Source organism: Dreissena polymorpha, chromosome 16 (assembly GCF_020536995.1).
Source record: "Dreissena polymorpha isolate Duluth1 chromosome 16, UMN_Dpol_1.0, whole genome shotgun sequence".
In the NCBI taxonomy this organism is placed as follows: Eukaryota; Metazoa; Mollusca; class Bivalvia; order Myida; family Dreissenidae; genus Dreissena; species Dreissena polymorpha.
In genome coordinates, this window is record NC_068370.1 from 6,062,248 (window position 1) to 6,089,099 (window position 26,852).

General features: G+C 34.3%; 2 protein-coding genes across 3 annotated transcripts; both read left to right on the forward strand.

Moving 5' to 3' along the window:
• Window positions 1-107: 107 nt before the first annotated feature.
• LOC127861655 (uncharacterized) lies at window positions 108-4,184 on the forward strand. 2 transcript variants are annotated; one of them, XM_052400348.1, is made up of 4 exons: window positions 108-170; window positions 1,338-1,564; window positions 2,347-2,455; window positions 3,888-4,184. In XM_052400348.1, the coding sequence occupies exons 2-4, from the start codon at window positions 1,376-1,378 to the stop codon at window positions 4,037-4,039; spliced, it is 450 nt and encodes a 149-aa protein (XP_052256308.1). In that variant the 5' UTR covers window positions 108-170; window positions 1,338-1,375; the 3' UTR covers window positions 4,040-4,184. The 2 variants fall into 2 exon arrangements, with proteins under 2 accessions (XP_052256308.1, XP_052256307.1); XM_052400347.1 differs by lacking the exon at window positions 108-170 and adding an exon at window positions 177-208 and having other exon boundaries at window positions 3,888-4,182.
• Window positions 4,185-13,082: 8,898 nt separating this feature from the next.
• LOC127862790 (decapping and exoribonuclease protein-like) lies at window positions 13,083-25,943 on the forward strand. The gene is made up of 7 exons (XM_052402059.1): window positions 13,083-13,360; window positions 20,672-20,931; window positions 22,138-22,221; window positions 22,366-22,471; window positions 23,131-23,266; window positions 24,065-24,159; window positions 25,817-25,943. Exons 1-7 carry the CDS (start codon window positions 13,083-13,085, stop codon window positions 25,941-25,943), a joined length of 1,086 nt encoding a protein of 361 aa, XP_052258019.1.
• The last annotated feature ends 909 nt before the right edge of the window (window positions 25,944-26,852 follow it).

Here is a 26,852-nt window from a genome sequence, read left to right on the forward strand (position 1 = left end):
TTTTATATTTAAAGAAGTATTCTTTTTAAATATAATATTCGGTAACTTGTCATAAATTAATTAAATTAGACATGTTGATGGACTTTCAATATTCACCTATGTAAATAGCAAGCGAACATTTTTTTAATTATTCAGGCGAAATGATGCAAACGCCCTGAATCGGTGATCAGGTAAATTATTTCGCGTAGAATTAGGCCTATTAATCAATGTATATATTTCATTTGTGTTTCCAGATATTGATTTTGTTGTACAAAAATATCAAATGGATGTACACTCGTTATAGCTTATAACTCATAACACTGAGCTAAAATTTATAATCAATATTGTTATGCATATAATGTTATAATTAGGGACGGGAATCGTATCCGAAATCGGTATCCGGATAACCGTATCGTCTATCCGAATACATCCGGATATCCGTATTCTTTTGTATGTAAACTACAAAAGGCTTTTACCATAATCACAACACTGTGAAAACGTTAATTTGCACTGTTTATGAATTAAAAATACAATATAACGTATTTAAATGATTTCTAAATTTATATTGTGTAAGTTATTTTTAAAAGACACATCGTAAAACTATAACAAAAGCTATATTACTATATATACATTCTACAAACATATATTTAATCAATTCAGTTTAATATTTGCATCTTGCACTTCGCTTGTCTGCTGACTTCGTAAAATGATTCCAAACATTCGATGTTTGTGGTGGAGGCATTGTTAATTCAGAACGCTTAAACACACATATAGAAATTCAAAAAAATTCTCACAGTATTCGGTTCAGTAGACTGTTAATACAACAGTAAAGACAAACACAACTTTATTTATGCTCTAATTTTAAAACAGATAAATATTAATTGACCAATTGAAATAATTTTATTTGATTAGGCATAGATTAGTTTTCCATACTGTTGCACCCGTCGATTGAAGCCAAGTAGCCAATTGGTGTCAATTATCGAGAAGTAAGGACAATAAAACAAAACAGGGAGGTGCAAGTTGGCAATAATGCAACTCAGCCATTATCACCAAGGTGATCGGAAACTGGCATGGGCACTCGCTGAGCAACAACCAATTAACGGATTTATGTCTGTCAATGATGTCTGGTATACAGATTAACGTCAAAATATACTATAAGAAACATTATTAAGTTTGCATAACAACCGAGGTAATATCATTTAATCAAGTATTCTGACCCTCTTGCAATTCAGATACTTGACTAGTATTCGGATATCCGGATAATCGTTACCATCCCTAGTTATATTAAAAAAGGCTAATACTTTACTTTTAGTCAATTGTACATTTTCAATTTATAATGGTAATATTTGCTCCTCTAGCACAGTCGTGGTCATGTGATTTAGGCACACATGACACAATGAGTCGCATCCTAGATCAGCCAGCCCGGAAGATGTTCCTCACCCATCTGACACACTGCAGGCACTGCGCAGGCTCGACTGGAAACAGTGGTGCCTCGCCTGAGAGTCCAAGCCAAACGTGGTCTGCGGAATATGAGGGCAAAACAATAGAGTTCTCCATGGTCACTACTCAAGGTGTAATCATTGAGGTAAGTTTATATATGTGCACCATTTTGCATTTATGTTTTAAGTTGAAGGTTTTGAAAAAAAACAGTTTTCAAATGTAACTGGCTAATATTGATGCAGCCTTGAAGTGAGTGGTTTTATTTATTCTTCGGTTAAATCATTAATGCATGATTTGCTTATGTGTTACAAAAATATTTTATTGACAAAAGAAACACACAATGTAAGAAACAACAACCTTTAGAGGCAAAACCTGCATTGGAATGATTTATGTTTGTACAAAATGAGTACCAACATGACAGTTATGACATTTGTTCTGGGACCTATACAAACAAAGGGATGCGCATTGTATTTGTTTGTATAGGTCCCTGATTTGTTGCAGTTTTTGTCATACTGGCTGGTAATTTTGTTGTTCTGGCTTGTTGTCGACCTTCAAACCTGCTCAAACACCAACAGGAAAGAACAACCAAATATACCTAAAAGAATTTCAAAAAGACACCGATGTTATAATTATGCAATAAGTCACTCTTTTCGGAGTTTTTAGGGGTATTTTTGTCGTTCAGGCCTGCTATTGTGTTGGCAACTTCAAAACTGGCCAACAGACTGACCAACGACAGATGTAAACAAAAACCCTACAGATCAACAAAAAAAGACGCCAGTACGACAATTATATGAGTCGCCTTTTTGTTGATTTGATGTGTTCTGGTGTTGTTGAACTTCAAACCTGCCAACAAGCCAGAACAATTTGGCAGAAATCAGCATCCATAACATTCTGTGTGACTTTAAATGCATATTTCTTATATTGTAGACAAAGGACTCATTTGACAGCATATTGATAGACGATGGAACAGCTATTGCTCTTGTTAAAGGATGTCACAAAATAGCACAGCAGACACAAACTGTCCAGGCCAGCAAAGGTACCAGTAATGCATCAAAATGTTTTTGATTCTTCTTACCCGACCGACCATTATCTTAAAGGGACTTGTTCACAGGTTGTTAAATTGAGGAGTTTCAAAATAATTGCCATAGATTAAAAACAAACCTGATTGCATTATGTTTAAACAAGCAAACTAACACTCCTTAGTGGGGACAGTGGTCTAGTGGTAAGATGCTGGTCTAGGGATCCAAAGGTCCCTGGTTCGAATCCCGCCCATGTGTAAACGGACGACTTAAATCCCAGTGTCCAAGGGTTAATGTCGAAGTCGACTGAAGATGCATACGTTATGGAAGCAGACTATAAACCACACCTCTAACCTTTCTCTTTAAGATGATTGATTTATTTTTAAACAAGCAAACTAACTCTTTCTACTTCTACTTCGTACTTCCTACAGTCATTTGCTGACTATTACAGGAAGGCCTATTATAGGCAGATATGGACACTGTCGATTATGTTCCCTGGGAAGAACCAGTACTTGGTGTCTATGGAGGAGATAATGAGAACGCTCCCTGAGTAGGGAGAGAACCCACAAATTCTTGATCACTAGGCGGACACATCATCCACTACACCTCCGCGACATATAAGATAGGTCATAAGATAAATTTTAAAATATTGGTTCAGTAAGGGATAATGATATTTCAAAATTGCTAAAATAAAAATTAAGCATTTGTAAAGCTTTTCAGCGATAATATGAAAAATAGGTTGAGTACTTATATAGCGGTTAAGTTTCCCTCACATTCCACAAAATGCTGCTTAGTGCAGTGGTAGCGCGTTCACTTTTGCATACAGAGGTCGCGGATTCAGATCTTGGGGAAGGCAATATTTTTGTAATCAATTTTTTTTCTTGCCATTATAATCACATAAGATAAATAAAACATTATAGATTTAAACAAATTTAATGCCATTTTTAAAAAATTCGAAAATTATGACCACATATAATAAATTCATTTTCAGCTCGGCTGTTTTCGGAGAAAACCCGAGGTATTGTCATAGCCAGCTCGTCGTGTCGTGTCCGCCGTCCGCGTCGTGCTAAAACCTTAACATTTTGTCAAGGTTTTGAACATTGGCTCTAAAATCAAAGTGCTTCCACCTACAACTTTGAAACTTCATATGTAGCTTCACCTAGATGAGTTCTACACGCCACATACATATTTGGGTCTTTAGGTCAAAGGTTAAGGTCACTGTGACCTCTTAAAAAAATAAATTCTGACAAGCCTTCATTTCTTCTAAAATGCACCCGCAGCCGAGAATGGCATCCGTTATGCGGTGCTCTTGTTTGTTTTACCGCTTACTTCAATGTATGTAAATATAAATGGTTAAAAGGAGTGTCAAGTTGTGACGTAATGGCTGGAGATTTAAAAACATAAAACCGCAACATCATAAATACCACCAAACGTTGGTATCGATTGCAGGCCAGTATGTGATGGTAGTGGGACAGCTTCTGCGGACAGGCAGCGTTCCCGTTATCCGCCCTTTCAAGATACAGAACCTCGGACACAACGCTGAAATGGCAACCATGTGGCCACTTGAGGTCATAGATGGCATGAACCAAAATGTACTATGATGTGTGGGTTTGTGTTTGTATGAATTTGTTTCATGTCATTTTAAATGAAAATAGTCATTTATACTTCTCGTGCTGGTCTATCAATCACGTCGTCCATGTTAGTTAATGTGATAGTCAAAATGGTTATGTGATATGTGTGTTTATTGGAAAGTCATTGTTAAATGTTCATTTCCTGTTATTGTGTTCATGTTTTGTTTTACAATTAATTTGATAAAAAAAACATATGAACAGTTATAAACTTCTTGCGTTTTTTTCCTGTCCTGGAGGTCTGAATATGGGCCCGTTTACTAATAGAAATGTTGATTTTGTCCTAATCCATTACAAATTTCAATTACAAAAGCTGCATCTGCAGTTCTTGCATTCTTTAGGTACAGTCTTGTTGAAGCTTGTGCTAATCTTGCTGCATTGTTAGTTTTAAATCTTCTAGAAATGTGTCCCAACTGTGCATTCACATGAAAATACTCTTGAAGTCCAACGGACACATATGCCAATGGGCGACTAATGGCCTGCAGATTTAAGGTGTAGGATTATGACCACTTTTTAAAGCGCAAAGTTGTCATTACCAATGAGAGTGTATTGTACTGGCAATATTTATTTCTTAAATTTGAATATTTTAATACAAGATAAAAAAGTTTTGGTGACGAAAAACGCCGTGATTAACCGATAAAAAAACTTAAAAATAAGAGTTAAAGATAGAACCGTGTCAATATGTACGTATGCAGTAACATACTTGCATGTGTACACTTGACATCGTTAATTTGTATTTTAAGTGATGCATGATCCATGAGTAGTTAAGATTACATGTAGGATTATACATATATTTAAAGCCGTCATGCCTTGTCAAAATGTTTGCTGATTTTTTTCTGCCATTAAGTCGGACTTAAAACGGTCTGTCATTCAGTCAACCAGACTGGCTTACAATATTTGATGCACTGAGATTCAGACCAACCAAACGTTTGAGAGACAATCGTATATGGCATTCATGTCATAGCATGAACAGTTCGTAATCAGATGACAAGCAGTTTAAATGTAGTTACCCTTTAATATTGAACACAATGAGGTTTTCAACATGGAATGATATAGATAGTTAATAAGATCGTTATTCAAAAGTATGTCGCATTTTAACGTTCACCATGTTTTGTTCGCAACAAACTGAAACAAGTATCGCCAGATCTGATCAAGCAAACTTAATAGTTTAATTAAGATTTTATATGGGCCGCGTCATGCGAAAATGGGTCTCATGTTATGTCCGGTTAGCGTAGTACCTCTGGTGTTACTTCGAGTTGCCTTTAAAGGTGTGGAATCAACTATTGCTGAAGGGATTTTGAACCAAAAATGCCAAAACAAAAAGTTCTTAATTTGTCGTTTTTGTCCAAAATCGTAATGAAAACAAATGATATGTTTGCCTCCTCTACCAGTATATTTTTTATGTATTACAAAATCATAAAACATCTATACGTGTACTATTATTTAATTGCAATTTTAATAGTTAACGTGTCCATTATTATATATTAGAAAAATAATTTGAAACGAACAAGACAGCGGGTGGTTTATAGTTAAACTTTTTCATATACTGGCACTGCATTAATGACTGTTTACCCTAAGGTGATATTATTTGCTTTATTTAAATATTTTATACCAATGATATATTTAGTTGAGACAGGCAACTCGTGAAAACACTGTGTATTTTACACTGAAAACAAAACAGAGCATCAATTCCATTATATAAAAGTAAATGGGCAAGTACTTTGGTTACGCACGGAGCGTATATTGTCTCATCTTGAGTCCGTGATTGACGAATTTACGAAGACGTCATTAATCGAGTATATAATAGTTGAGGGTAACTTATCTGGCAAACCATTATTTCAATATGTCTTAGTCACATGTATTTTCGTCTGAAAAAGATGTTCTCGCTCGGCTTACGAAGAACATCGACAAGTCATTACTATGGAATTTCTTTCCTAAATAAAATATAATGATGTTTTGCAACAAAACATCATTTTGAATCGATAGAAAATATGGGTTACTTAAATAGGGTGACCTGTTGTGTTGTTGTACTATCCCTAATTCCAAAAAAATACTTGAAAAAGTTTAAATAAAGTATTGATGGAATAATGCATGCATTATGTATAGACAGCATGTATAGTATGTGAATAAATATTGTTTTTACTGATTTACAACTTCAATTCATCACTTAAATGAGATTAAATTATTAATTGATAATGTAAAAATGTTTTGAGATGTTTGAGTTCATTTTGAAACAAAAGGTAAACATAAGCCTGACACTACACAACTGAATGGAACGTTAATTGTGCGTTGATCGAATTGAAATCACATTTCCGAATAAACCGCTTTCTGAACGCAAACAATCTCTCTTATATATTGTTATTATGAATCGTAATACGATACTGTAACTTATATGTTCGCCGTTGATTCGTTGAATAAGCTGGGTTCCCAAATAACTCTTTAATGCAATTACAATTGATCATTAATAAGCAATCATCACTCTGGATCAGCAGACGATTTATTTCATAAATCAATCTCTGGGTTAATGGTCGCCATCTTTCGAACTACTTTCAAAAGAACAACAACAACAATAACAGTAGAAGACAAGTTTAATTGCGAAAAGTTGAAAAATTTAGTACATGTGTCACGGTTGTTGAGTGAAATAGTGTTATTTTCAACTGTGTATGAAGCATGTGAACTGGTAGTGGAATAACCGAATTGTTGGTGGAAATGGAATATAGAAATATATCTCATAATTCATCATCGTGTAGAATTATCATCAGCATCATTTCTGTGGAACATTGCACTATTCAAAATACAAGTGTTTCATAGATATGGTGCTTTTGACATAGTTCACTAACCATCAAGACTGAAATGATTCATGCACACAGGTAAAGTAAATAATTGAATTTGTGCAGAATGTTTATTTTTTACAAATTATTATTTAGTTTGACTAATTTATTTAAGATTGAGTGCACTGAAACTCAAAGTCTAAAGCTTAGTAAGACACTTAAGCCAGTTTTCTGAGAAGAAACAATACTTGTTCTGAGTATAGCAGGCTCATGCGGCCTCTGGTTTATTTATTTTGCCTCGGCCTTTAACCTGGGTCGCTTTGATTTCAGGTGTTTAGCCCCCATATCAACAAGGCTCTTGACCCTATATGTAGTTTTTCATATTGTTTAAAGATTTTGAGAACCCTCACGCTGTGCCAGTGGGGATAAAACAGGGACCTTATAGCTAGATGAATGCATCAAATATGCCAGCAACACTTTATAATCAATAACTTTATAATTGATGATTCTGCTCATTTAACTACATTACTAATTTACCAAAACAATGTGAAACACATTTTTATGCCCCCAAAGGAGGGCATATAGTGATCGCACTGTCCGTCTGTCTATCCGTCACACTTTGCATTTAGGTTTCGAAAAAATGCTCATAACTTCTATGTCGCTTCAGATGTAACATTCATATTTGGTATGCATGTGTATATGGACAAGGCCTTCCCATACACACACAAATTTTGACCCCTTTGACCTTGAACTTAGGGTCGGCGTTTAGGTTTTGAAAAATTATCATAACTTCTATTAAAGCGTTTATCGGGGCGTATGTCATCCTACGGAGACAGCTCTTGTTTTTGCTACTGTCCTCTGCACAAACCATGATATATCTGCATATATGCATCCAACCAAATCAGTAAAACTATTTGTCACCTAATTACAGTAAACTTATTGCATGTTAACTTTTCAACAATATATACATACATGTATATATAATTATATATAACAGATCTTGAAAAAAACACACATCAAACTTCAAATTGTTTTAGTAAATTATAGGCTTTACTTGGTATTGTGACATTGACACCACTCATGCATGCGACTATACAATTATACAACTATGGAACACATTATTTATGAGAAATTCCAATACATCAACACATCGTCTCAGATTTAAGGCAGATAATCTAGTGCTTTTTTGCTGCCATTTTTACTATTACACATATTTTCATTTTATGTTATGATGCATTGAACTTGTTTCTAAATTAACCAAGCAATCATGTTAAACTTTTGAAGAAAGATGTTGTCTGATAAATATAGAAGATATAATCACTACAAAGTGAACAAAATTCAGTTGACTACTGTGACCAACAAAGATTTGCCAAAGAGCAATTCAGATCATGATTTAAATTAAATACAAGTAATATGAAAGTCTGCCTATTGGATCCCAGTTAAGACTTATTTGTCAAATCTGCACATTAATTTTCCCTTAGCCATGTAGAATTGGGGACTAAATACCATCAAGTCATGTAAAAAGGAGCAGGGTATAGCACGCTGCTATTGATCTCTTGAGCTTTCACATGAATTTTACGGGCAATTTTCATACAACAAATGATATTATATAGTGTAATGATAAAGCATTATGAGCACAAATTATATCTCTTACTAGTGGTGCAAAAATCTATTAAGTGTCACATTTCAAAAGAAAATTTATATAAAAAGGTATTATTAATTGTTAAAACGTTATAAAAGGTTATTTCAATTCACTAAAGCAATTAATTACAAGAACAAGTGCATTTTATGTCCATTACAATACATGTAACAGTATTGGCATTGTATTTATCTGCATTTGATGTATTTAATACACTTAAAAATGCAGACAAGACACACTTCTAACAGAAACAAATGTATTTTTTTCTGCATTTTTCCAGCATTAATACTCTTCAAGTGTATTTTTTATCATCCCAAATACACTTTACCAGGAAAAAGGTATGTTAAAATGCATTTTTAGTTTGTTTTAAGTATATTTTCAAATGCATTAAGACACTCTTTTCTTTTGCAAAAAAATGTTGAACAAAAACTTGAAAATATTTAATATACTAAAGTGTTGTAATAATTAAAGTTTTGTATGAGCATCAAAAACAGTGTCAAATTCATACCAGTGCCTATTTAGTAGCAGTAGGCCTTATATGGTCTACTTGTGGTAGAAATAATGCATTTTGTATAATACAACATACATAAATTAAAAAATATAGCTGCCCATACAGTTCAATACAATGTTCAATTAACTACACTATGCAAAGTTGAAATATGACATCAAGCTTGGAATAATCTTTTCAATAATGAATAATATGCTGTTTAAATTTATAAGTGAAATAGACACTTGCATATAAAAACTGATTTCACATCAAAACTAAATGTTTAATTTGATTTTTAGCTCCACTGGCCAAAGGTCATGTGTCCATCGTGCATCCATGCATAAACTTTTCCTTTAAACATCTTCTCCTAAACTACTGGTCCAATTCTGATGAAATTTCTTAGGAATGTTCCTGGGGTGAACCTCTTTCAAATTTGTTCAAATTATGCCCCTGGGGTCAAATTTGACTCTGCCCTGGGGGTCACAAAATTGAAAATTTGCTTAAATAAGGCCTATATTGTGAAAACTTTCAAAATCTCCCGTCCATAACCATTGGGCCTAGGGCTATCAAATTTGGTATGTAGAGACATCTAATAGTCCTCTACCAAATTTGTTCAAATTATACCCCTGGGGTCAAATTTGACCCTGCCCCGGGGGTCACAAAATTGAACATATGCTTATATAGGGTATATTTTGTGAAAACTTTACAAATCTTCTCGTCCATAACCATTGGGCCTAGGGCTACCAAATTTGGTATGTAGTGGCATCTTATAATCCTCTACCAAGTTTGTTCAAATTATGCCCCTGGGGTCAAGTTTGACCCTGCCCCGAGGGTCACAAAATTGAACATATGCTTATATAAGGCCTATTTTGTGAAAACTTCAAAAAAATTCTTGTCCATAACAATCCGGCCTAGGGCTATCAAATTTGGTATATAGTGACATCTAATAGTCCTCTACCAAATTTGTTCAAAATTAATCCCTAGGGTCAAATTTTACCCTGCCCCGGGGGTCACAAAATTGAACATATGCTTATATAATGCCTTTTTTGTGATAACTTAAAAAAAAATCTTGTCCATAACCATTAGGCCTAGGGCTACACAATTTGGTATGTAGAGACATTGTATAGTACTCTACTTAGTTTGTTCAAATTATGCCCCAGGGGTCAAATTTGACCCTGCCCCGGGGGCCACAAAATCAATTATATGCTTATATAGTGCCTATTTTGTGAAAATTTTAAAACTCTTCTTGTCCTTAACCATAAGGCATAGGGCTACCAAATTTGGTATGTAGTGACATGTTATAGTTCTCTACCAAGTTTGTTCAAATTATGCCCCTTGGGTCAAATTTGACCCTGCCCGGGGTCACAAAACTGAACATACACTTATATGGGGCCTATTTTGTGAAAACTTTAAAAATCTTGTTGTCCATAACCATTGGGCCTAGGGCTACCAAATTTGGTATGTAGTGACATCTAATAAACCTCTACCAAATTTGTTCAAATAATGCCTCTGGGGTCAACTTTGACCCTGCCCCGGGGTGGTCACAAAATTGAATAAACGCTTTTAAAGTGCCTATTTTGTGAAATCTTTAAAAATCTTCTTGTCGAAAACCATTTGGACTATGGCTACCAAATTTGGTATGCAGTAACATCTTATAGTCCTCTACCAAATTTGTTCAAATTATGCCTTTTGGGTCAAATTTGATCCTGAACCGCATGTCACAAAATTGAACATTATATACGCTTATATCTTGCTTATTTTGTGAAAACTTAAAAAATATTCTTGTCCTTAACTCTAGGACCTAGGGCTACCACATTTTGTATGTAGTGAGATATAGTAGTCCTCTACAAAGTTTTCTCAAATTATGCCCCTGGGGTTAAATTTGACCCAGCCCAGAAGGTCACAAAAGTGTACATGTGCTTAAATAGGGCCTATATTTAAGTATTTGCACATGCAGAGAAATTTGTTTCAGCCTTTTTTCAGCAGTGGAGCGATACAGGGCCATCATGGCCCTCTTGTTTAAATACTCAAAAAATGAAACCGGTTTCATGCTTGCATGAACACAGTTTATAAATGCTGTCAGAATTATAAAATATGTAAGTACTATAAATACAAATGCCAGGGAAAAGTGCTTTTTGTACTAAAAAATTTGAATGAATATTACATTAATACATTCTGAATACTTTAGAATGTAATAAACAGTTTTGAATGAGAAAATCACTAAATTTTATATATTTATTCAAATTCACATAAATCATATTTCAAACACACATAATTACTTCAAATCCTTTCACACAATACTGAAAAAAATGCACAGTTTCTGATTGTTATTGATTCTTTATTAATTTATACATGTACCATTTTTTAATCTTGATGCATCCTCAATTGTATAATGCTCTGGAGGTCACTGGTGTGATCCCCAGTGTGGGAGCATTCTTAAGAAATCTCCAAGAGACACCCAAGTACTGGTTCTAGGCCCAGGAAACGAACTCAAGAGCATTTCACATACATGTACGTAGTTAGTACTTTAAATTTAATCGAACTAAAAATGGGTTAAAACTAACAACTGAAACCCTTATTAATAGATTTTATTTTGAATCAAGCAAATGTGCAAATTCATTAAAAATAATGAGTAAAATTTAAAAATTCTACTTTAAAGTAATCGTGATAATTTAGATCTTCAGAATATTTAAAGATGATAATGATACAATTATATATTCCCTAAATGATAAAAATAAAACATGTAATGTTAATTTATGAAAAAAAAAGTTTTAATTTTATCAATATCATGGTAATTACAACTAGATACAGGCAATTAGATCAGAAACGTGCATTAATTATATTAATGAACAACCCAGACATTTGTAGTGATTTATGGTCACTATTTGATTAACGTTCTATACATGACCTGTCATAAAAGGTATTTTTTAGCCAGTATTACAATCGGCAATGATAGTCTGTATTGCATACATATTCCAACGTCTATTATCGATTCGCTTCCTCAAACTGAACAAATATTTAATGTTTACATCGCGAAACGTAATGCATCCAGTTTCACTTTCGGTTTGGTTGGTTTTGTAAACACCGTAATTTCATCTTAAAAATTGGATGATAGGGTGATTAAATAATAATGGAAAAGTAAATCACTTGGATAATAGGTCAAAATGCAACACAAATGAACGTTAATAGTGCTATTAATATCAAAGTTTCGGTAAAAAGTTTGGCGCTAGTTCAACGCGCATCGTATACAGCCTCATAACAATAGACTGACAACCTTTTGGGTAGTAAAGTAGTAATACAAGGCAATATGGCGACCGTTAGCCACGAGGCCTATCTTACGGAGGAATCCGAGATAGCCGATGTATCACGATTGAAGCAATCATGTTAGATAGTTGGATCGATACCAATATACTGATTACACAACATGTATGCATTGCAAACGGCTATTTTTACGACGGAATAACCAAACAAAAGTTGTACACACAGACATTAAAAAAAGAAGAAGACAGCATGGTATTTAACCAGTATTTCTTAATGATTTATTTTTACATGCATTCAAAATAGTAGACAGCATAGCAGGGTATATAACCAGATTGTGTTAAGGAAGTGCATGTAAGAACAATGGACAGACGCAGATCGGATGAGTCTACATTTCCCATACGTCGAAGTATGAAGCCGATTTCACAGAGCGGTCAGTTTCCCTGTCCTGTGACAAGAGGCCGTATATATGTAGATAAAAAGAACAACATTACGTATGGTAAAAGCCAAATGCGTTACCTGAAAAGGCTCGAAGATCTAAATAATGTTAGCTGGATTCCCAAACAACATTTTAAAGTAATAAAATATTGATTAGCGATCATTACAGGTATTTTGGATCGATACCCAAAATACCGATTACATAATATGTATTCATTTCAAAAGACTATTTTTACGACGGAATATCCAAACAAAACTTGAACACGTAATTGAACATGCATTTAAAAAAAATAGAAGACAGCAAAACAGGGTATTTTACCAGTATTTCTTAAGGAAGTTTTTTAACATGCATTTTTAAAAAAGAAGACAGCATAACCGGGTATATAACTAGTTTTTCTTAAGGAAATAAAACAATTCGAAACAATGGACGGACGCAAATCGGATGGGTCTACATTTCCTATACGTCGTATTATCAAGCCTATTTCAGAGAGCGGTCAGTTTCCCTCTCCTGTGAAAAGAGGACATATTTCTGTAGATAGAAAAATGAACATTACGTTTGATGAAAGCCAAATGCGTTACCTGAAAAGGCCCGAGGATCAAAATAATGTCAGTTTGAATTTAGATGATGGGTATGAAGATAGAGAAGAAAAATCTGAAGAATTTTTTGAAAATATTGATCTTATGATTAAATGGATTTCTGAGTAAGTCGTGTTTTTCCATTTTCTAAAGTTGTTATGTTTGTATCTCGCATGTTATCGCATTTTGCCCTTTGTTCGTCGTGCGGCGTCCATATTTGCTTTGTTAGGCTACATGTTTTGTCCGATCTTCATGAAACCTGGATAGACGTGTTGTCTTAATAATATCTTGAACGATATCGAAAATGATTCCAGTTGGTTGAAAAACATGGTTGCCAGGGGGCGGGGTATTTCCCGTGAATGGCTATAGGAAAACAATGTTAATACTGTAGACATCACAGTCATTGTCCCATCTTCATGAAACTTGGTTGGAACATTTGTTATACACATGTCATTATATCTTTGATCAGTTCGAAAATGGTTCCTGTTAGTTAAAAAACATGGCCGCCAGTGGGCTGGACATTTTTCCTTATATGGCTATAGTAAAACCCCGTAAACACTATAGAGGTCACATGTACTGTCCGATCGTTATGAAACATGGTCATTATTTTTGTCCCAATGATATAATGGACGAGTCCTTAAATGGAACCGATTTGTTAAAAAACATGACCGCAAGGGACCGGAACATTTTTCCATATACGTCTTAAGCGAAACATTGTAAACACTCTTGTTTGAAGTATTAGGAACTGTAATTATGAGACTTAATAATACTTATATATGTTGAATTATATGAATATTTCCATAATTATAACGAAGTAAAGTTGCTTTCGATTGTTTTAATATTTTTTTTATGCATCCAAAGGAAGTTATGTATAGTAGTCGCACTGTCTGTCCTTAAGTTATTGGACGAGTGGTTGGGTGGGTTATTGTATTTTCTGTACGACCAGATAATTGTCCGCTCTGTAATTTTAATGCGCTGAAGGATTTCAATTTTAATATGGGTTATTATTCTTCATGAACAGAAAATGTATTAGGTACAACTGCCATGATTCTTTGAAAGGTAAAGATAACAACTCAAATTTTTACTTTCATCTCCTACAACCCCATAGTTCAATCTAAAATTTCAAGTAACGGTTCAGTTGAACACTTCATTTCTCTTCCAAGCATATACATACTTTTTTGATGGCATGTTTCACATCCTATTATATATGTATGAAATATATGTGTTATTGTTTAGTTGTTAAGCAGATGATTCAAGCATGATGAGCACAGAAATGTTGTGTTCAAACGTAAATTTGTCAAGTCAGCGGATGTTTTTTGTAACATGTACTTTTCAGGTGAAAGAGAAGGGGGGTCTTTTTCCCTTTTTTTTCATCGGGGTATTTCCATCAACTTCACTCTTAGATTTTCTTTTAATGGTTTAATATTTAAAGTGATCTAAATAATAATCTTGGGTTGAATGAAGCGTTGAAGTTGTTAAACGTTACGATGTTAAAAAGGTTGGGTATGTTTCTACCTCGATCATGTTTTCATGTTTGTGATTTATGTACATGTAGGAAGAAACGATAGGTAAACAATTGATAGCTAAGCATTAAGGAAAAAAATTAAACAAGTGTTTCAGTCTAAATACTCTGATTTATGCGTGATCTTAATCTCTTTATGTGTTAACTGTTTGAGAAGTTACATGTATTCACCAAAATTAGCATATCATATGTACTGCTAAATGTCTCAGGTAACTTATGTGAAATACATTTTGATACCTGTTGGCTTTTGTGAATTTGTTTTACCAGTCTCTATGATTGCAGTATTCTTGAAAGTATAACTGCTAAGAGTTCTTTGCAAAGTTTGGACTCGAATTGAGTTTCTTTCAATTTAGAATGATTCAGAATGGTTGCAGTGATATTCAATATGTAACCTCCCTTGTTCCTTGCTATTTTAGCTCCCCTGATTAAAACTCTAGAGGCCGCATTCATGATCCGATCTCCCCTGAAATTTGTCAGAAGATTTGTCCCCATGATATCTGGGACGTGTTCGAAAATTGTTTCGGTTAGTTTAAATACATGGCCTACAGGGGGCGGAGTAGTTTTCCTTTTATGGCTATAGTAAAATCTTGTTAACACTCTAGAAGTCACTGTTATTGTATAATCTTCATGAAACTTGGTTGGAACATTTGTTCTAATGATATCTAGGATGAGTTCGAAAATGGTTCCGGTCTGTTGAAAAACATTGCTGCTAAAGGGTAGTGCATTTTTCCTATATGGCAAAAGTACAATCATGGTAACACTCTTAAAGTGTCATTTATTGTCGAATCCTCATAACTTGGTCAGACGATTTTTTTCCTATGACATCTGGGCTGAGTAAGAAAATGGCTTCAGTCTGTTGAAAAACATGGCCGCCGGGGGCGGGGCATTTTTCCTTTAATGGCTATTATAGTATAACCGTGTTTACTTACAAGTTGATATTTATGAGAATTTTGAAAATTGTTTTTAAAAGCTCCAGTAAAAAAAAACACAACAAGAATACAATTAAAGAAAGAAAAAAAGTAACCGTAAACTGGGCTCGAACCACTGACCGTTGGAGTAAAAGTCTATCGCTTAAACCACTCGGCCATCCATGCTCAAACAATGAGTGATGTATTTTATACTTTATACAAGCAATCCTCGTAGCATTAGAATATATAACAACAACTCCAAATTATTCAATCGTTTCGCGTTGCAACGCTTTATAGTTTCCGGAATAAAGTTATCATTTAACCTAAAACGAACCTAAATCTAATTTTGAATTGAGGTTGAAAAATATTTATTTTACACAAATTTATTGCATGAATGTTATTTAAACAAAAACATATCATCGCATTATTGTTCTTTATTTTCTTGAATCCGGATCGGTTCGGGTGTCTTCCCAGTTGTCCTGGAAGTACAAAAAATATCAAAATAACCAACTGTTTTTTTTTTAATAAAACGGAGAAAAAAAAGACAAGACAATGAAGACATACATGTACTGCACAAATAACACCAAGAAACCACACATTTATGCGACATCATGAAGATACACATATATAAAACTGAATTTTTTATCATACATGGTAAAATAATCTAGCGTTACATCTTAAAATTTAATAATGTATTTTATGACTGTATCAATGCATAACTCAATTTGATATTTACCTACAAGATCAATACTTTAATCATATCATAACCAACAGTCACTTTTTATAAACTAAATTTTAAATAATTATATATTTCAATTTTAGAATTTGATGAAATTAATAATTGAGGTTAAGATAAAATTTTGACTTTGATTTATTTTTCAATAACGGTGAATTCGAATTATCGGTGTTCAAAATAACGGTGTCGAAGTGTACATATTTATTTTTCACATAATTACATGTCTTTTCAAGAATGTTTTCATCAACAAATTACTACCAAAATATGACTTTAAGTGAACGTTTAGTATATCAAAAGTGGTACGAAGTCTCCATGGTGCGAATTTCCCATAATTACAAATTTGAATTCAAAGAAAGTGCATAATGATATAAATTTTAATATTACAAATTGAAATAACATTAAAACCTACCTCGCAAACTGTTGTTTATCGTCGATTGTAGGTTCCAACTCATTATTAATCAACAAGAAATATCTTTAAAAAAAGATGTACGGCGTTGATTGTGGTTGGAGTTGGTGAAAGGTAAAAAGTTCAATGAATGAGATCAAATATAGCGAATGTCTTTTTCTGTGCAGTTCTTAGCTGCATCACGCGCAGTACGGGATGTTACGCGGAGTTTTCGCGGCTTATTTTACATTATTACATATTGCTGGTCATAAACCTAAGATACAAACCAGAAAACCAAAAGAAGAATGGAAGTGAAATTAAAACATATGAGTCAACCGGCCACACGCGAAGTATCCGTACATATTTTAAATATTTAAACGCGCGTTCTTCGAACAAACCTATTTTAGTGGTTTGTCGGGCATTGCTATTTGATTCGATTATTAGCAGTATCGAGAATCTTCGCGCTCATGCTTGATACATTAGTCAATATGGTGGAATAATTCTTCTTAAATTAATAAAAATAATAAAAATATTTATCATGGTATTGTTTTAAACACATTAAGAATCAAGTACTGACATACCATAATTATATCGCTGAATATCTTTATTGTCCCCTACCGGTGACACCGGAGGGGACTTATGGTTTGCGCTCTGTCTGTCTGTCAGTCTGTCTGTCTGTCAGTCTGTCCGTCACACTTTTCTGGATCCTGCGATAACTTTAAAAGTTCTTCGTATTTTTTTCATGAAACATGGAACATGGATAGATGGCAATATGGGGATTATGCACGTCGTTTCATTTTGTTCCTACGTCAAGAATTTTGGTTGCTATGGCAACATATAAAACATAATACTGACAATGGTGGAGTTTCACCGGTAGGGGACAATATTGCTTGGCAATCTCTTGTTTAACATATTTCTGATAACGATTATTTTACTGGCCGCGAACTGACCCTGATACCTTGCGGGTTGGAATGCAATGCATTAAAGTGAGGCCACGCTTCCACTGCTGGAACGACGGCTTGTTTAAAACTGTATACTTTTACATGTCAAATGTTCAATTTCGAAAACAATTTAAACTGGTTTGGCCAACACGAATATCAGGATAGGAAAAAGCGATACTTTTATGAACTTAAATATACAAGTACACATACAGGAATATGGAAGTAATTACTAAATATGAGAACAAAGACTTTAAGTATAAACGTTCTGGCGCTGGCAATCATCTGAAAATGAAAGGTGCACGTACAAACTGTATTGATGTCGAGATTTGAGTGTAAAACTGTTCTATCTATTAATTAAAGCCTTTTCATTCGAGATAAAATTGTTTCATGCTGGACACGCAGTAAAACAGTGTTACAAAGACGCGGTCATGTTTCTAATGTTCTGGTGGTATGCTCAAATCAGCCAATGGAATGAATTAAGTGTATTCATTCGTGTCTAGCCGCGGGAAATTTTATTTTAATTTTATTGGACACTTACAAAGGTCAGGTAAGGTCAAAAGTGACGTTAAACTGCTACGCCGAAAAAGGTTTACATTCAATAACAGCACAGTTTGAAAATACAATTAGCCAGTAGGTCAGTGAACAAATGAATCGAGTGGCGCTGCTGGTTTAGATAACAAGAGAATCGCGCATGCAAACATTCGAAGGTACACAAACGGGTCAAAATGCAAATCTACTTATAAGCGTATTAAAAAAAAACAAAAAAAAAACAACAACAACGTCAAATTCTTTATGAAAACATAATTAATGTACATGTTTATATTGTTTGATTTTTATACGTTCTGCGAACGTTAGGAATGTAACGTTGAAATTTGTTTTCCCGATAACGTTCCGACAAAAACGTATGAGAACGTTACAGGAACATTACACTTTTTAAATCCACCAATACATCCTAGGATCGTAAAAATATACTGTTAAAATGTGACTTTCATAACATATTTCATTTATTAAATTAATGCTACGAATACTGATAGTTTGATTTTTATTACAGCGTTCTGAAAAAGTTCTGGTTACGTTCTGTGTGATCATTACCTAAATAGACCTTAAGCGTAACGTTATTTGTACGTTACGTGCTAGCTAGGTATACATTTTTTCTTCATTGTTATTTTATTACCAAAAAACAACGTTGTATAGACGTCTTTTCCCGACGTTGTTTAAACGTCGCAATTCTTACGATGAATCAACGTTGTATTTTGGTTGCCGACGTCGCGACCGAAATTCAACCAATATTCGACGTCTATTCAACGTCGGGTGTTTGCCGGGAAATGTTCAGTATTACTGTTTCTTCACAAATATCATCACTACAACGAACATTTGCGAATATGAAACATTTTTTAGCTCATCTATTTTTTGAAAAAAAAAATGAGCTATTGTCATCACCTTGGCGTCGGCGTTGGTGTCGGCGTCGGCGTTGGCGTCGGCGTCCGATTAAGTTTTGCGTTTAGGTCCACTTTTCTCAGAAAGTATCAATGCTATTGAATTCAAACTTGGTACACTTACTTACTATCATAAGGGGACTGGGCAGGCAAAGTCAGATAACTCTGGCGTGCATTTTGACAGAATTATGTGCCCTTTTTATACTTAGAAATTTGAAAATTTTGGTTAAGTTTTGTGTTTAGGTCCACTTTATTCCTTAAGTATCAACGCTATTGCTTTCACACTTGCAACACTTACTAACTATCATAAGGGGACTGTGCAGGCAAAGTAATGTAACTCTGACTGGCATTTTGACAGAATTATGTGCCCTTTTTATACTTAGAAAATTGAAAATTTGGTTAAGTTTTTTGTTAAGGTCCACTTTATTCCTACAGTATCAAAGCTATTGCTTTCATACTTGCAACACTTATTAACTATCATAAGGGGACTGTGCAGGCAAAGTTATGTAACTCTGACTGGCATTTGGACAGAATTATGGGCCCTTTATACTTAGAAAATTGAAAATTTGGTTAAGTTTTGTGTTTTGGTCCACTTTACCCCTAAAGTATCATAGATATTGCTTTCATACTTGGAACACTCACAAACTATCATAAGGGTACAGTAAAAGGACAAGTTGCATAACTCTGGTTGTTATTTTTACGGAATTATGGCCCTTTTTCGACTTAGTAACTTTGAATATATGGTTAAATTTTGTGTTTCGATCCACTTTACTTCTAAAGTATCAAGGCTATTGCTTTCAAACTTCAAATACTTTCATGCTATCATGACGTTACTGTACCTGGCAAGTTGAATTTTACCTTGACCTTAGAATGACCTTGACTCTCAAGGTCAAATTATTAAATTTTGCTAAAAATGCCTTAACTTCTTTATTTATGATTAGATTTGATTGATACTTTGACAAAACTACTCTTACCTGATATACCACAATAGACTCCACCCAAACCATCCCCCGTGCCCTCCCCCCCCCGATTCCCCCCCTATTTTTTTTAATATCATCTCACAAATGACCACCACACCCTCACACCTTACCCCCCCCCACCCCACCCCTTCATTTTTTTTGAAACGGTTAAAACACACAAATATTTATTTTTATTATTTGATTTTTGAAATACCGTCCAACCATCGCACCCAAGAATCCCCTCCCCCACCCACCCCCGACTTTGTTTTTTCTGCATTTTTTTCCCGCATTTTTGGATAATAATGTAATAAATGTCCACGCCGCCACACTATACACCCTCTTCACTTCACCCCTCCCTCCTTTGTGATTGAAATTGAGAGTCCCTTCACCTTTATAAAGAAAATAGATGAGCGGTCTGCACCCGCAAGGCGGTGCTCTTGTTTTTAAATTGTGTCAATTTACCAAAACGTAAAAACGCCTCTTTAAGGGAAAAATTGTCTTAACGTTTTAAGTATGATGTTTCCTACAGCTATTTAATGTACATTTCAGGAACCTTGCAACGAGCGAACTTAACAATCTGGTTGTTAGTAGACGTGGCATTTTAACCGATATCATGTGCACCCCGTTCAATAAGTATTCACATTCTCAATGGAAAATTGCAGTTATTCTTCAACACGGCGCATATCACATATGTCGTTTTGACAGGAACAATAAATGGGAAGAGGTTCAGAAACCACACAATAGAGTATGGCATAAATCCTATTACTGGGGATGGAAAATGGAGCAGCTTCTAACCGAAAGTAAACCAGGTAAACATGTGATCGACTTTTTTACTTCAAGTAAATGTCGGCTCGGGTACTACTTACATGTACATATATAAATATATAAATAAGTTCAGATCTGATCTTTGTAGATTAAGGGTTTCATCTCATAGATTAGAAATCGAATCATGCAGATGACATAAACCTGAAGCTAAAACTTTTCAAGATAGAAAATGTCAACGTTGCAATGTTCTTGAGGATGAATATCATTTTTTATTAGAATGTTCCTCATATATTGATACTAGGCAATTGTATATGAATAAATATTATTGGAAAAGACCAAACATGATAAAATTTATTGAATTAATGCAATCGGAAAATACAAGTACCAACTAAAATTTAGCAATGTTTGTACATATAGCATTTGGCAAAGACACCTGTATAAATATTATTATGATTAATTGTATATAATTCATAACTCAAACTTTGTTGTTTTTGATGTTATCGATATAGCATTACTTGTTCAATAGATTCTTAATGCTGTAATCCAACAAAATTTGTCCTAGACCTTTTCATGTATTGATACTATTTTAACAACTTATGTAATTCAACACTGATCACATGTCGTGCCTTTATATATTTTACTATGTTTTGATCATGTATACTCATGGACTGTATGGCTATTGTATATATTGAATAAACTAAACTATTATCGAAACTCATACTCAAAAAGCATGTTGATGCCGTTTTTTTTTAAAGATAAGTTTGTTTAAGATAAACGATATCCTTTTACGGTAATCGGTAGCGCGTTTTACGACATCGGATTTTGTGTTGGAATACAAATCGGGTACAGTCTAATATCGACCGGATACGATTAAGTATATTTTCCGTACCCGGGGTACATGTAAGTATACTTTTAAAAAGTATACTTAAGAGTACCCGGGGTACATGTAAGTAGTACCCGAGCCGACAATGACCAATCGAGCGCTACTAAAAGTATCTAAACATTAAGTAAATACCAGTATGATGATTAATCGCTCCATACTTTTATGATAATTCTGTTCGTGCATGTCCCGGTTGTGTTTAATAAATCTAAACAGTCTTCGAAATGAATTAGGAACAATAACCCTTTTTTTACATTCTTGAATATCTCCAGACAAGTTATTTGAGTATCATGCTGAGGTTATAGTTGCGTTTTTCGAATGGCATTATTTTTGTACTACACGGTACGTTGTTTATTTTCACACATTGCAGATGAACCAGACTGTACGAAAACGCAGGGGCAACATGGCAAATATCTACTAGTAAATCAATTGAACATAAATGCACATTCATTAGGTAAGTCTTCTACGGTTTCTGTTTGTTTGCTATGTGAAACACGACATAATGCCATCCGAACGAATGGAACATATTTACAATTATAATAATGAATTCATGACGATTTTTTAACCATGCTATCAATCATGTTTGTTTATGTTTAAGTGTTCAACTGCGAAATAGACGCATACGATGAGAACACCGGCTCATTTGTTGAAATAAAAACCAAAAAACATATTTCTTCAGCAAAAGAGGACGACATTTTTAAAAGGTATGTTTTATTGGATGATCCACACTTAACTGAAACTGGTGTGTAATATTTGGCGTTGTAAGTACGGGTGATGGTACACACTTCCAGTTAATATAGGGAAGAACAATGTGCTCCCAGTCTGTAAATTTTGATAAATAAACACCTGACAAACATTTTTGCGAACGATTTATATGGGAATTCTCTCATTTATTTTGTTTTAAGAGAGAACACAACTCATTTAAATTACAAAACAAAGGCGCACATTATTGCCTTACCGTGAACGTTTTTCATTAATGCGCGTTTGATCTCGCTTTGACGTCATATTTGCATTGGGCACTTTCGTTTATACCATTTACGTTGATTGTGATACTAAAATGCGTTTTGTTTAACACTTTATTTAAGTGACTCAACTGATACTTAGTATGACTATCCCATTTATGCCTAGTGGACTCTCCCATCCTTCTAAATTTATTTCCAAAATTAGGGATGTCTGGTATATTTATTTCTATTTTAGAATATTTCTTACAGACGTTGATTTAAGCAAACAGCGTAGACCCAGATTACACATCTGGGTCTACGCTGTTTGCCAATGCCTTTTTTTTCTAGACGCTAGACATACATGGGTTTAAGTTTATAGATTCGTGGTATAACTTTATTTCTTTGGACGTTTTCGGCCTTAGGTTCAAGTTGTTGCAGTGGTGGGCCCAAAGCCAGTTAGGAGGCGTTAAAGAAATACTTTGCGGATTCAGGGATAACGAAGGGCTCGTGACTAGAATGGAATCTTTCCAGACCAGTAGCATCTCGAACTCTGAGTTGGTTTGTAAAGTTATTGTGCTTATATATCTATTAGGATTAAATCAGTTATTTTATTTCATTTATATACATATATTTAATAAGAATTTATATTCCATTTTAAATATAACTTTTGTAATATTTCGATTTTAAATTGTCTAATATAAGTCAATAACATCTTGATGTGATTTCTATCCCTTTATTTAGTGTGAGATCAAATCCGATGTTAGAATATTATGAGATCTCGTTGTGCATTTAGCCGTGGGTATATATAAGCTACATATTATTATTGTTCCTTACCGGTTTCACCGGAGGGGATTTATGGTTTGCGCTCTGTGTCCGTCAGTCCGTCAGTCCTTGAGTCTGTGAGTCTGTCACACTTTTTTGGATCCTGCGATAACTTTAAAAGTTCTTTATATTTATTCATGAAACTTGAAACATGGATAGATGGCTATATGGACATTATGCACGTCATTTCATTCGTCCTACGTCAAAAATGCTGGTTGCTATGGCAACAAATATTTATATATATATATATATTTCTGACAATGGTGGAGCCGGTAGGGGACATATATTGCTTGGCAATAGTCTTGTTCAAATTAATCTTTTTTTGTTTTGTTTTTAAAATATAAATTTTGAGTTTGAAACATTTAGACATCACACACTTCATTTATAAACAGCAACATTAACGGACTCGCATACATTATAACATGATATTTTGTTCGAGGAAGTGTGGAGAGGTATACATCGTACATACTATTCTTGCATTATTTCATAGTGTACGAGTAAAGGACGTAACACAAATATTTGTGAAACTTTTAGCCATGGAATCAAAAAGTGTGTTTCCACTTTCTTGAAAACTTGCTGACATGGATCAAGAAACGAGTGTCGGTCACAGGAGAGTTCTCCGATAACAGGTATAGTAGCGTACACAAATATTGTTTTTAGTGTTAAGTAAAAGAAACACCATTGTTCTATGAAACAAACTAGTCAAATTTATTTCATATAGCGGTTAATACGGCTCATATCAAAACAGCGAATCGCATCAAGAACTTTGCGTGCTTTGCAAAGGAACTAAAGCGTGCCATATAGGATAAAATGGACTTTTATGAAATACACATTGTTACGGTCATTCTCACAAACATCAGTTACCAAAATCAGCAATGTCGCATAAATAAATAAATTTATTCCGAATGTTTGACATCAATTATTTTCAAGGGATGAGGGGTGGGGGGTTGGTGTAGGTTTGATGTACATTGTTGACAAGAAAGTCGTTTCTGTAGATCGGAAACAAGATGTGTCCTCAGGCAGTGCTACGTAGGACGCCGGAGGTAACAAGTTCATTGTCTGACATGGTTCCCTCTAGGACAACGGTGTTGGTTCTATTTGTTAATAAGTCATATATCCAGACGAAAGCATTTTTATTAATTCCATAGAATTCAGGTTTGTTTAAACGGTGCTTGGAGGGGGTGGGGGAGTTCTTTCTCAAATGCTTTAACAAAATCCATGAATATGGCAGTTTAAATATCTTGATTATTTGATTGTGTTAAGTTTTGGAGGAGTTATATTTGCTGTGTTTTACAAGAACGGGAAGGTTTAAATCCGTGTTTGAGGTCATATAAAAATTGTTATTAAGGTGAATGGCATGTATAATTATATAACTGCAAATGCACGAATGCAGGTAAGTAATATTGGCATGTAATTTAATTATAGCAGTTATTTTTTCTCCATTTTTATAAAATGGTCATTCATTTGTAAGTTTCCAATTGGTTGGGATTTTTCCAAGAGACAGGGACTCTTGTAACAGATAGAAGTCAGGCTCTAGAGAGTTATTTCTGTACTGCGTTCCTTAAATACTTTGCAGTAAATTCTATCCAGACCTGAAGCTTTGTGGATTTTAGGGTTTTGTGATAGATTTGTTTTTAAATTCTTTTGTTAAAGGGATGTCTGGTATAGATGGAAGAGGGCTTGGGCCCTTGGTAAGAACAATATCAGATGTGATTTGGGTGAAGACATCTTAAATTTGTCTGTTGAGGATATTTGCTTTGTTTTGTGGTTCCGATTTAAAGATACCATTTTACCTAAGAGGTGGTATTGTTTGGCTTTTCTTTTTTTATTTTGATGTACGAGGATTTGTTTTCTTTTAAAGCTTAGAGTGTGCAGACCCAGCTAGGGCTATCTTGTTTTGAAGTTCCGATGCCAAAGGTTTTCGGTGAATTGCCAATATTCATGGCGCTGATATAATTAGATTTGTTTGGGCTGTTTAGTCTTTCCAGGTTATTGCTATTATGGGTTTGTTAGGGTTTTGCGTCTGTATGCGTTCATATTTGTCTTAAATTCGTTGAATACCCAGTTATTTTGTTTGTTCTTGTTTTTTGTTTGTCTGTTGAAATGGTTTTACTTGTCATTTTTATTTAAAAACAAGCATTTATCGAAATGTTTTATGCAATATATTTTTATCAGCGTTGCTCAGAAACATAAGAACATATGGTATTATAATTTGGCTCAGAATGACCAATTATCTAGTATACTTTAATATTTGTCATGTAATATTGAAAACTATCTTTTATCTAGAATTGTTCACCTGTTTGAGAGGTCAGATGAGGACACAATCAGCCACAATACAACAACAGAACCCCGATACCAGTTTCTGCCCGAACGGTACCTGAATATTGGTGAAAAAGGACATAACCAACATTGACAGCGCATCGAAGGAATTAATCGGTGTTATAACTGATAATTCTAAATAATACCAATGTCAAAACTTTGCCCCTTGCCTTAACAGATATTGTCATGCTGTTTTCTGAATCTCAGAGACTATTAATTGATTATTTTGTTGTTACTTCTTATTATTATGTATTTTGTTAAAATTTGGAACTTAAGGATAAAGGATTCCGCGAAAATAAATAAATTACATTAAATAGATATCAAAACATGTCAAACAAAACAAATTGTGGAACATGTAAACCGTGCAGCTTATCTTGAACTGAACTGTTGTAGTTCTTTTAAGTCGGAAAAAGGGTCATCTAACATTCAACAAACCGTTATTGCAATTTTGTTGGCAGTTCTTGCGTAAGTCAAGAATTAAATTCATAATCAGCCTAGGAGCATTTCTTTATTTAATGTTTAATGAATTATATAAATCACATGCACGCACACACACACACACACACACACACACACACACACACACACACATACTTGTAAAACCTTCCAACCGGGGAAATGTGTTCTAAACCTACGAAACGGGGACCACCATTTCCAAATATTCTAGAAAGCTTAAAGTGATAAAAAACAGACAAGTTTCGAACCTAAAATACGATTTTGACATAAAAATTATGATAAATAGGGTAATAAATCAAAGAAAATTTTACATGCACACCGGGGAATTATGTGCGTACCAAATGGGGAACTGCGATGTGTGCCAACTGGGGAACGGTGTATACCAACAGGGGTACTAAGTGCGTACCAACTGTGGAACTTCAATGTGTACCAACAGGGGAATGGTGTATACCAACAGGGGAACTTAGTGCGTTCCAACTGTGGCACTTCAATGTGTTCCAACTGGGGAACGGTGTATACCAACAGGGGTACTATGTGCGTACCAACC

Bases quoted from the DNA above. Each gene is read 5' to 3' on its own strand.
- LOC127861655 (XM_052400348.1), top strand. From the start codon at position 1,376: ATGAGTCGCATCCTAGATCAGCCAGCCCGGAAGATGTTCCTCACCCAT. The intron at 1,565-2,346 runs GTAAGTTTATAT...CTTATATTGTAG, and splicing joins CTCAAGGTGTAATCATTGAG to ACAAAGGACTCATTTGACAG. The intron at 2,456-3,887 runs GTACCAGTAATG...TATCGATTGCAG, and splicing joins AACTGTCCAGGCCAGCAAAG to GCCAGTATGTGATGGTAGTG.
- LOC127862790 (XM_052402059.1), top strand. From the start codon at position 13,083: ATGGACGGACGCAAATCGGATGGGTCTACATTTCCTATACGTCGTATT. The intron at 13,361-20,671 runs GTAAGTCGTGTT...TGTACATTTCAG, and splicing joins ATGATTAAATGGATTTCTGA to GAACCTTGCAACGAGCGAAC. The intron at 20,932-22,137 runs GTAAACATGTGA...CACACATTGCAG, and splicing joins TCTAACCGAAAGTAAACCAG to ATGAACCAGACTGTACGAAA.